This window comes from Zonotrichia albicollis, chromosome 6, assembly GCF_047830755.1.
Source record: "Zonotrichia albicollis isolate bZonAlb1 chromosome 6, bZonAlb1.hap1, whole genome shotgun sequence".
NCBI lineage: Eukaryota > Metazoa > Chordata > Aves > Passeriformes > Passerellidae > Zonotrichia > Zonotrichia albicollis.
In genome coordinates this window covers 5,984,705-5,997,014 of record NC_133824.1, presented here as the reverse complement: position 1 = coordinate 5,997,014, position 12,310 = coordinate 5,984,705, and the positions used below count along the sequence as shown (strand labels likewise).

General features: G+C 45.4%; 1 protein-coding gene across 1 annotated transcript in view; it reads right to left on the bottom strand.

Moving 5' to 3' along the window:
* CCDC85C (coiled-coil domain containing 85C) overlaps positions 1–12,310 on the bottom strand; it is a 112,604-nt gene that overhangs the window by 7,118 nt on the left and 93,176 nt on the right. Inside the window, exon 4 of the mRNA XM_005483201.4 lies at positions 5,799–5,894. Within this exon, the coding sequence (XP_005483258.1) occupies positions 5,799–5,894 (96 nt within the window). The remainder of the gene's footprint in view (positions 1–5,798; positions 5,895–12,310) is intronic.

The window sequence follows — 12,310 nt, the reverse complement described above, 5'->3', positions numbered from 1 at the left end:
AAACAGCACATGGTCTCGTTCACCACGGTGTATCCACACACAGAGAAGGGTGTACAAGGTGTAGTTGTGTGAATAAATATTCCTACACACCCCAGGGAGGTACAGAGCCATGCTAGGATGGGTTTTCAGCCTTTGCTGAACAATGAACAGCACTGGCTGCTCCACAAAATGGGATACCAGGGAAGATTATCCCCAGGTCTGCCTCAGCACAGCAATCCTGCTGCACTCCAAATGAGTTACAAACAAAAATAGGTCATTCTCCTAGGGCCTGCAGCCTACTTGGGACCAGTCTCTGCACAGACGGGAATTATCCACATCCATTCGAAGAGAGGAAGGGCAAGAGGGATGCAAAAAGCATGTACGTGCTGACAAAGAGAGCATCTATTTTCTGCTAAAGAGGAGGGAATTAATTATTGATCCAGCTGGACTCACACATTGAACTTGCCTGTCTGGAGCCTGTGTGCTTGCAGAGCTGGCTGCATAGCCTGCAGGAGCACAGCCTGGCAGGGAGCACAGGGCTGCCTGCCTGGCAGCCAAACACTGCCTGTGGCCACAGGGCAAGAGTCAAGGAAACCACGGGGTGGGTTGGTTAAAGATCTCATCAGCCCCAGCCTCTGCTCCCCACAGCCATCCATCCTGCAGGCACAGGAGTCTCAGAGGACTAAAATAAACTGTTTTTCTACAACTTGTGCTCAAACTAAACCCACATTCCCTAGCCCAGGAGGTGTGAAAAGGTGGCACAGCATACTATTTCCTTCAGTGGAAATGTCTTTTAATAGTGCTACCCAGCCAGAGCTGGAGCTGAAAGATGATCAGATGGAAGTTATGTTTGTATTTCATTTCTGAATCTCATTTACCCTGGAAATCATCCTGCTTCCCAGGCTCAACCCATGTCTGGCTAGGCACTTTGTAAAGATGTGTTAGCATCTTGGGTATGGGAAAATGGGATTCATAGTGATAAAATGCAACAGCCTATCCAGGAAAGGCATGTTGTCAGAAAATACACTCTGAAGAGTGGAATAACCTCCTGAAGAAAGACAGGAAGGCCTTTCCTTAGTGCTGACCCAGCCCCAGCTATTCTCAGACCCTGCCAGATGCCTCCTCAGCTGTTTAGAAGGAGCAGGTTAATGTTCCTCCAGTTACAGCACTGGGGAATACAAACATGCCTCCACATCAGCTATCTCTGATCAGTAAAGTTCAAGGACTGTGCACTCAGTGTGGGTCTAGGAAACTGGGGTGTGTCCTCCTGTGCTTTCTGCCACCCCTCAGCCCAGGAGCCTGAAGGAAACACACAAAGTACCCCAGGCTCTAAGGGGCTCATGCCATCCCCTGCTTTCTGCTTTTCATCACGCTGCACTGACAGCACTGGGTCCTTTGCTGACACAGCAGCCCTTGGTGATCTCCCTTTGTGATCTCCCTGGGTAAAATGCCAGCAGTGAGAGCAGCCTGCATGGGGCTGGACTGGGAAATGCTGCTCTCCTGCACAGGGAAGTTACTCCCCAAAAACAACTCTCACCTTGCTCTCAGTGGGCATGCTGGCTTTTCTGGCATTTTCCCTGCTGATACATAAACTGAGGAACACCTCAAGTGTTCTTTGAGACCACACTGATGTCTGTGAGCCAGGCAGTGTCACCTCAAAGTCACCTGATGCCACATCCCTTCTGACTTGCTGTACTGACCCCATATGGCCAAATATATTTTAAAAACAAATATTCACTGTAAAAATCACCACTAAAGAGTCTGAATGACAGTAGTAAAACTTTGGAAGGGAACCTGAAAATTGAGGTATTCATTTCTGCAACACAAAGCACACTGAGATTGAGGGATACTTCCCAAATTGTGCAAACCTCACTAATTTTGTTGCTTTGTAAGTCAACTGGACACAGCACTGGGAAACATCCTGCTTCAGGAAGGGAACAGTCCCTATGCCCTGCTAGGATTTTTCCCTAGTTTTGGAAGGCCAAATCCTGTCTTGTCCACAATTAGTGGGAGTGATGATCACCTGCTGGATAGCTCAGTGTGCATGGAAGAGGACCAGGCTGCTGCTGTGGGGGCAGCTGGGCTATGGGCTAAATGTCATTTTTCTACATTTGTCTCCTCATCACCTCCCCACGTCTTTAGCAGGTTTGCTCAGCTCCTAAGAAAAGTGCTTTGATGTTCAGTGAGATACTGAGCTGTAGCATATGTACCTTTTATTCTTGTTAGCAAAAACAGCTGTTAGGAGTGCCAACCTGTCATCTTGCTCCTTATTTAGTAGGTGCAAACAAACAAAACTATTTCAGAAGGAAAAATAAAGAAAATCCTAAACATGCTCAAGGAAGGACCTGTGCTAAATTGCAGGCAGTACTTCAGCCACACAGATAGAATTTAGCTGGTAGAAAATCCCAAGGAAAAAGCCCAGGGGATATTATGTATGTGGGGGCAGACAGAGGCCCTGCAGATCCATGTGGAGTGGACAATCCCTCAGTGCCTTTTCCTTGGGCACAGAGTCACATCTTTGCAGCCTCACAACTGGTGGACAGGCTTGCATGCAGGTGTTCCACAAGACAAGAGGAGCAGAACTGAATAGAATCATGGAATAATAGAATGGTTTGGCATGGATGCCATCCATTCTGGCAGGCTGCTCAGAGCCCCAGCCAGCCTGGCCTTGGACACTTCCAGGGATGGAGCATCCACAGCTTCTCTGGGCAACCTGTGCCAGAGCCTCACCACTCTCACAGTAAAGAATTCCTTCCCTACAGATAATCTAAACCTGCCTTCTTTCAGTTTAAAACCATTGCCTTTCAGTTTAAAGCCATTGTCTCTTGTCCTGTCACTATGTGACATAAACATCCCTCTCCCTCTTTCTTATGAGCCCCCTTTACAGGACTGGAAGGTGCTACAAGGTGCCTCTGGAGCCTTCTCTTTTCCAGGATGAACAACCCCAACACTCCCAGCCTTTCTTCACAGGAGAGGTGCTCCATCCCCTTGATAATTTTCACAGCCTTTCAACCTCTCCTTGCCTTTTCTTGCAGCAAGGAGCTGGCTTGCTGAGCCATAAGCACTCCCTTTCTCAACCAAGCAGTGCCTCTTCCAATATCTGCTGTGGTACAGCCAAAGCACAAAGTCTCATTTGTAAGCTGCTCTCTTCTCCAGAGAGAGCCATGATCTGTGCCACAGGAGGTGAGGTAAGGCAGCAGCTGCATCCAGCTTCCCACATGCAGGGGCTGCCACTGGAAAAGCTGCCCAGTTCTGCAGGGGGCAAATAACACCTATCCATCTGCTACAGCATGGCATGGCCAAAATAGGTCTGCAGCTGGAGACCAGCACCTACCAACTATTTCACTGTGCCACAAGGGAGAGGAGAGATTGAGACCATGACCAGATTCCTCAGGCTTTCATGTTCCAGATGATCCTTGGAAATGGGCCACAGGATGGAAAAACAGGCACCTCCCATCCCTCCATGCCACGCTGACCTACAGGAGAATTTCCTCCTCACCTCAAATGTGAGAACATTTTTAACCTCAAGTGAGTGAGCAGAACACATCAGGGGGGACCATTTATGCCCCATGAGATGTGACTGCTGTGTCACCTGCTCCCTGACTCGAGCCATGGCAGCTTCCAGGGTTTTGGAGACAGACAAATGCACCTCACCAGCCAAACTAAGAAGTCACAGAGGAGAATTTCTTGTTAATTTCTTCTAGCCCTTCCTAGGAATCCACAAAGCTCTGAAGCAGAGGGATTACTAATATGTGCAAACAACCATCCAAGTTCCTTTCAATTCCTTTAAATGAATAATTGCACCAGACTTTCCAAACTTAATTTCCAGTTTCCGTGAATCTTCCTTATTAATTTTCAATCCTTTTCATATGGTTATCAAATCATATCTTAAAACCATTTATGTTTCTTGCCCTTACTGAGAAATTCAGTCCTGCAATTCCTAAAGCAAATAGGAAACTAATTGCTCCCCAGAATATGATCATAATCAATTTAGAAGTATTTGATCTTGTAATTTAAAAACACTACCAGCTCTGCTTAATACTATCCCTCACCAGCACCTTGCCAAAAGCAATGAAGAGAGGAGCAGAAAGGTATGAACTCCACAGACTGGGAAGAAAAAGCCAACAGCTGTAGTCTGGACTGCATCAGAGCTTTGATGATCAAATGCAATCAAAGACAAATCAATACAAAGTGAGAGAAAAACAAAGGTTCACATAGGTTTGCAACATTCTGCAAGGCAACAGTTCAGCAGATCCATCTGTATGTGTATACATATAAATATATGTATATATCTATACGCACAGAGGAGAAATGTCACCCACAAGCACATTGCAGCATAGTACAGGATGGAGCTTTCTCATAGCACAGAGCCACTCACAACAAGCAAAGAAGAAACTTGTTGGAAAACACAGGACAAATATATGGCAGCAAGTGAACTGCCACTTGTGTGGTCAGCTCCTTTGGGAACAAGCAAAAACTGTGCTAAAGGTATTTCTTAATCCTTGGCCATGCTGGATATCCTCCTCTTAAGGAGTTATACAATCAATCAATAGGAGTTATACAATTTGGATGTATAAAGTCTCAAGAAAGCTGAAAAATCAAGATTTTCAATTTGAAGGATCATTTATAATTTAAATTCTAATTAGATCCAAATGAAATCAAACTTGTCTTGACTTTAGTAACTACTTGAGAAATAGTGGCATTCATTCAAATCCTCCTGGGATCTGGCAACTGCCCAGAGGAACCAATATCCTTGCCAGCCACACAACTACTGCTTCTCCTGACATTTGTTGGTTTTACCATCACAATATCTGTCCTGGAGCCAAGAGACCCTAGACAGGCATGATATACTAAGATAGAAACACTAAAAATTATAAAATTTAGGAATTTGTGGATCACAACCACGAGCAAATCTGTGCCATTTATTTATGTGTCAGATGTGGAAAGGTACAAAGCAAAGAGCTTTGTAAGCATCTGTCTCCAGGCCTAAGATCATCCAAGCTGGTGATGCCACTGCTGGACCTTTTTTCCAGCTAGGACCATAGGGATCTGAGCTCCAGAGCAGCCATCCAGGAATTCTCCTTTGAGTTGATGTAATCTCTTTAACCCTGTACAAAATGCTTCAGCAAATCCAAATCTATAAATCACTACATTTCAACCAAAGACTAATTGAGTTAAGGGACTTCCCAGCCATCCCTATTGCACCTTGTAAAGGATTTTTGCTTTAGAAAGAAGCACAGAAGTATCTTGCTTAACTAGTTAAACATGTAGCACTGGGGATTTACACTTTTTCTGCTAATGGATGGTCACTAGAACCTGAAAGCTGCTGTAAAATCACAAGTTTCCTCCTTTAACTCAGCTACCAGTCTCCCATGGTCCCATTGTCAATGGTCCTGACTTAATCCCTACTTATGATGCACATCCTACACTGTTTGTTGTATATTTTCATAAAATAAAATCTTTGAAGACTGCTGAAGGATTTTCAGTAACAAAACACATGAGGAAATGCAGTTTTTGTGCCCCTTTTTAAACCAGCATTTCAGTCACCCAGCACCCCAGTTTACACAAGACTGATGAACACAAAGGGCAACCAACACCTTCAGCATCAGCAGCTTTTATTGGAGGTTTCCAACCCCCAAAAAATAGCTGCGCATAATCTTGCTTCGCTCTGCAACTATTTTAAGAAGCAATGCTTATTCATCACGATAGAGGTGCTGGTTACCAACATCCTGGCTGTGCATTAACTTCCTGTGCTCAGCTGTTCCCACAAGCAGGGGCAATGCCCAGCTCTGACACCCCAGTGCCCCACACAGCCTTACCTTCATAGCATGCACCACAGCCTCTGGCTTCTGCCCCACGGGGACATACCCTGCTGCAGGGGAAGGTGCAAGGTCAGATGCCATGCGAGCTGGTCCCTGTGGAAATCACATAAGATATGCGTTAACTCCCCTTTGTGGGACTTAAGTAAGGATAAATAAAAGATTCAGAAAATTTGACCACTAGCTCGTCTCAAATTTAATCCCCTCAGCCACCTTCAGAGACAAAAGACATCACTACTCCTTCCTCACAAGTCACTTGATTTGACACCATTTAAGTACCAGCACTCAGCCTAGATGTGTTCAGGCAGGAGATCACCCTGGTTTAAATCTAAATTGATTCAAGAAACATTTTTTTGATCATTTAGGATAGCTTTCCACAAGGACAAGATCAAACAGTACTCATCCTTCTAAACATGGGAGCAATGCAAACAAGATGATTTTCCAGCATCAAACAGTCATTTCTAAGAAGCTGTGCTCATGAAAGAAACAGTTGGCATAACTTCATTGCTTCTCTGGCAGTGCTTTCACATTGACATCAAGTACCCATCTTCAGCTACAAAGAAAATTGTGAAAGCAACCTTAAAACAAGCAGATGTCCAAACCTAATGTTGGCTGGGTTTGTTTCCAACATGCTGGCCAGTCCTCCTGCATGAAGGATTCCAGTGGGAAAGATGCCGAAATTACATTTTACAAAAGATTTCTACTGTCCAAGCAGCCTTGTAAGCATTTTTCATAGGGCTTTCCTTTTTCTACAGGCATCCAGCTTGAATTATGAGAGACACAATATCTTTATTCAGTGAGATGCACCCTGCCTGTCCTAATATTTTCACATTGCTTTGTAACTCCAGGAGAAATCAACAATGAAATCATTGACCAAACTTGTATTTAGCCTTCACATCCTTTAGGAAACACAAAGAATTATTATACTTGGGGGCCTCTGAAAGCAAATTGGGATGGCAGAGCAGCATGTACACCATCACAGGAATGCTTTCACACACAACACACGAGGCACTCCATTCACCTCTTCCCTGGTTTAAAAACACAGCATTTTTATGCTTTGTCTCATCACTCTGCCTTCCATCCCAAGGCCAGCAAGTTAGTTGTGCCAGAAGAATCACAGAATAATAGAAATACAGAATGGTTTGGGTTGGAAGATCCTCTAGTTCCAAGCCCCTGCCATGGGCAGGGAACCTTCCACTAAATTGGGTTGCTTGAAGTACCACCCAGCCTGGCCTTGAGCACTTCCAGGGATGGAGCATCCACAGCTTCTCTGGGCAACCTGTGCCAGGGCCTCACCACTTTTACAGCAAAGGAGAACCAATGGAGGGGCACTCTCTCAGCTCTCATTCTTCCAAATGTTTTAAGTTGTAGGAGCCTTTTTACTCCTAAAAGCATTTGTGGCATGTTAAAAAGGAAAAGTTGGGTTAATCCATTAGGCTACAGACAAAAAGCACAGAGCTTTTCAAGCCCTGGCCACTGATCTGCACCTCACCCATGCCATGACCAACAGCCATTCACTCATAACAGCAACCTTCATGAACTGAGTTACAGGTGATACACAAAGGTCCTTTGCAGAGGGGTGGCATCACAGAAAAGGAAAGTCAGACTTACTAACCCCACAGAAATTCTCCAAGGTTATTTAACAGCCTGAAAAAGCAGAGGCACTCACAGGATGGGCATGGTTCTGGACCTGGGGGCAGAGTGTTACAGCTTGGCCACCTGGGGACACATCCTCAGCCACTCCATCCATAACATCAGAGAGAAAAGCCAGAGGCTGAGGGGAGCACTAGGGACTGGATCCAGCCAGTCTACAGCTGCAAAATGGGGCACAAATTTCTCACAGGGCCGGTAAATGCAACACAGTCCTTCCAGAATCAGCTTCCCACAGAGACCAGAGACACCAATGCACTCATAACTACTCTGGCTTCATCATGAAAGATGCCTTCTTTCCATAAATGAGCAGCTCCATGACAAAAGAAAGAAGAATATTCAGGAGTTTGTGGTCATACTTGATATGGATCTTCTCCCATGGCCCTCTTCAGAACTAGCACAGGAAATGCCAAACAAAGGTCTAACATATAACATCTCTTTGGAGCTGGGAGTAATATAACAAAGTTAAAAGGAATTCTGCTGGATATTGCTGCTGACAACATTTTAAATGCAGTTTCCTGGCCAAACTAGAGTAGATCACGAGGTCTCCCATATGAAAGACAGCAGCAGCTTCTCCTCACATAACTGAAGGCACTAATGAGCTACAAAGCACTTCCATGATCACAATCACTCTCAAAATTATTACAGAATACAAATGAAACAAAAATGATTACAGAGAAATGTTTTTTCTAAAGAGCTTGATCATACTTAACCAATCACCATACTGACAAGATAAAAGCATTCTTGCAAACACAGTGATACACTGGATATATTATATCACACAAAAAGCATTCACAGGGTCACCTTCCTTCTCAGACAAAGGCACTCAACTAAGTGGCCCCTGAACATAGGTAAAGAAGAAGGGAAAAATAACTTTAAAGAATGAGAAATGCAGCAAAAGAGGCAGACCCAAAATTTGCAGCCAAAGTCAAAGCGGCAGACTGCTTCACTTCTAAAATAGGCATGATCCTTGATCCTCAGTTTGGAAGTCAAAAGCCCTAGCCAGCAGAAAGAGATCTCCAAATTGGTGGGTGCCATCATCAGCAATGGTGAGTGAACCATGGCCATGCCACTGAGCCATTGCCCCAGGCCACAGAGATCTCCCCACCATGCCAGGCTGGTGCTACAAATGGTCAAACACACCTATGAAGAAGGTGGAGGAGCAAGCAAGGATCTCACCAGCATCCCCAATCTTTGGGGGTGCAATATTTGGCAGCAATGCAGTCTCTGCAGCTTTGGGATGCACCCAGTAAAATACACGCATGGCTAAGGGTGGCTTCATGTTCATCACTGCAGGCAGAGCTTCTTGTGCAGCTGCACCCCCAGGGAAGGCTCTTCCCAGACACACAGACAGTCAGCATTTTTAAAGGGGTTGGTGCTTCATTCCCAGTGATTTCATGTGGTTCACAAAAAAGAAAAAAAGCTTCAGCCAAACTCCTATCAGCTTCCTGCACAGAGGCACACATAAAGGAGGCCAGAACTGCAGTCAGCAAGGAAAGAAGTGACAACATATCCAGCAGGATGCATGGCCAGCCTTTGGAGGATGGAGGAGAGGAAAATGGGCAGAGTTCACCAACAGTGTTAGCTGAAGAGGAGGAAATGGAAGGAATTGGAGAAAAGGTCAAGGTTGCTATATTGGAAAACTGCCAACAGTGGGAAAAGGGAGGGAATGGGAAGGAAGAGGAGGATGTGTATTTTACCCAGCAGGAAATCCATTGAGGTGAAATGCAGAGGAGAGGGAACCAGAGATTTGAGACAGGAGGTTGGAAGTAGGGCAGGCAAAATCTCAAGAAGTCAGTGTTAAAGTAGTAAGTAAAATTGCACAGATGGAGGAGATTCCTCATGCCTAGAACAGATGCATTTGGAAACTGTAGGCAAGAATTCCCACAGCTGCGCCCCAGCACTCCAACTCAGCTAATCTGAGGACCCCCACCACTGCAGAAACCCATGCCCTTCCTGTTCCCTACAGCTGACATTTCCACAGGCACAGGAACACCACTGACTCAGCACCCTGGCAGACAATAATAGCAAGGTTAATCTGGTTACATCCTAAGAAGCAGAAATTGTCCATATAGGCAAAAAGCAACATGGTGTGTTCTGAGGCAAGTGTCACTCTCAGTTTCCTCTCCCCGTCTGCTTTTGTCGAGCATGCAGTCTCTGTATTAGATGCACATATGGCTTTTCCACTTGCCAGGTTTTTATAGTGCTTGGTAGTTCAGAGGTGGTTTACTCTCCACCCTCAGACACGTGGCTGAGGCATTATGTAATTATATAAATGAATGGTGCTACAAGACTGCTCAGAAGTCACCAAAAATGCCATTAAAATTTATAATAGAGATGTTGAGAAACAGCATACCACTTCCAGCTGCATCCACAGACAGTCACCCCAGCAGAGGAAGAGCTGCCCAGCAGTGAGATTACCTAATTAAGGCAATGCCCAATTAAGGAGAGGGCTATAGGTTATGTGTCTGAGTGTCCAGATGCTTGCAGGAAGCACCTTTCCTCCTCATGCATAGGGTTTATCAACCACTGCACCTCTGAGACCCAAAGGCAGCTCTCCTTAAGAAGCAAAAGTCCCAGGGAACCAGAAGCTGTGGAGTTGTGTGTCACCCATCCTAAGCTTCCTCAGCCAGTTAGTGCTTTTGCTTCACCTTAAACCACTGTGGCTGCTCAGAACTCTGAGATTGCTGTGGCATGGATCTCTGATGAGCTCAGCCCTGGACAGAACAGCCCTGTCTCTGCTGCCAGGATGGCTCTGGGACTGCAGTGTCCTGAAAGGGTCCTGATGAGACTCTCTGCATCCCTCAAGGGAGGGCAGTGCCAAGTACCCCCATATCCAGGCCCTTTTCCACAGGGAAAACCACAAGAGCTATTCCTCTGCTGCCTCTGTGCAGACAGCAGTACTGAAGCACCACTGAACACATTTCCCTTCCAGCTCTCACTTGTTCCTCCATTTCAAGCACAAATATTTGCTGAATATTTGCAGGTATCAGTGATGGGACCAATGCACTTCTCAGAGCTTACTGCTCCCATGTGGCTCAGTTCCCACCCCAAACCATGCACACCAAAACCACAAATCTACCAGAGAAGCTCAATTCCATTTGAGACCCTCCCAGAAACCTCTCCCTGGAGCTGGCAGGGCTTGTCTTCAAGTCTGTATGGAGAGTCACAGTCCAGCTGTACAACTGACTAAGAGAAGAGAGAGAAACTCTGCAGTCTCTCATGCCAGAGCACCCTTAAAGCAATATGCTACACACAAGGGATAAGTTCCCCAATTCTCTGTTGCTAGAATGACACTGACACCCTCCAAACCAAAGCAGAATCAAAGTAGCCCCATTCAATGCCCCAGACAAAAACCATCAGCAAAGCAATAGTGCTAATGTGAGAGAGAAAATCCCCAGAGCACAAACAGTGCCAATGATCCTTTTCAATCTGACACCAGAAAAATGAAGAGCAGAGGCCTCAACTTGCAGCTGCTGGCCAACATCTGCTGCTGTGTGTCACACCACAATGTCATTACCAGGCTCTAAGACCAAGTCTCCTAATGAGTCCTTGTGGCTCTGTGTGGCTGCATGGGATGTGATCCAGCACAGATGCTGACAAGCACTGCCATACTCCAATTCCTGTGTACCAATACTCCATTCCTGTGCACTTGGAGGACCAAAATTAACAAGACTCTCTGCAATAGGGCACACTGAGAAATCCCAAAAATGACACACCTCCACAGAGGTAAAGTAAGGCTTAAAACATGAACATCTCCTTATAACAGGGTAAATGCTTTGGAACCCAGGAAGAAAAAAGCCTAACTGGGCATGACAGGTGTCTGCTCTTTCAGAGGTTCTGGATCAGAAATTAAAAAAAAAAAGAAAAAAGAAATTGTGATAAACAATTTCTCCTTGATTCCTCCAGGGATCTGAAAAGACATGAGACCTTGGGCCTGCCATCAGTTTTCAATCTCTTTTTGCTCAATTACATTCTGTCTTTTAATGACACCCTTTCCTACATCACTGCCAAGAGAGCTATTCCTGATCTGCAGAAAGACTACAAAAGACTAAGTTTCAAAACCCAAAAGAGAGCATCATGCTGGTTTTACTTCAGCCAGCAGGCACAACCTAGGCACTGGGGATGCTTCAGACCAATATGGAACATATGAGCAAATATTGATGCTTCTGAACCTCACATCTTCCCCTTGTCTTCTATTAATTTTTGTCTCCCATTTCAAAAAACAAGCATTTAAAATTCAAACCCGATTATATAAGCCACATTTTTCTAATGGCATACCTCAGACAGCATTAAAGCTAAATGGAGTCATATCAGACACCGTGAAGTTTTTATTGCCGAGACAGAACACAGAAAATTACATTACACCAGGCACTGTCAGACAGCTCACCATAAAATTCCCAGGCATGTCTATTTATCTCACAGTGGTTTTGTTTGCAACCTGCTTACCCAGATTTGAATTGTACTTGGACCCTTCCTTAGCACCTGTCACCATCCAGGTGTTTTAAATAAATAAAAAAATTAATGAAGGTGTCAATGCCACTCTGCAAATTAGGAAGTGTTAAGAGACGAGCAGGAGGCAGTAACATGCAGTAACAGTTCTAGGGAAGTGGGTGGCAGGGCCAGGACCATGGAAAGGTGCCATGGCTGGCACCCCAGCCCTGCTGTGCTGACAGAACAGGGGGCCTGCACATTTTTGTTGTGAATGGCACATGTGGCTACAGGTTAAAGGGAGTGCCTGGAGCAGCTCCAGCCAGGCAGTGCTGGGGCAGATGAGGGAAAGCCAGCATCCAAACCGAGGACTGAGAGCACAAGAGCACCCTGGCACGGGAGAAGGGAAGGCAGGGAATGCACCAAAGCCC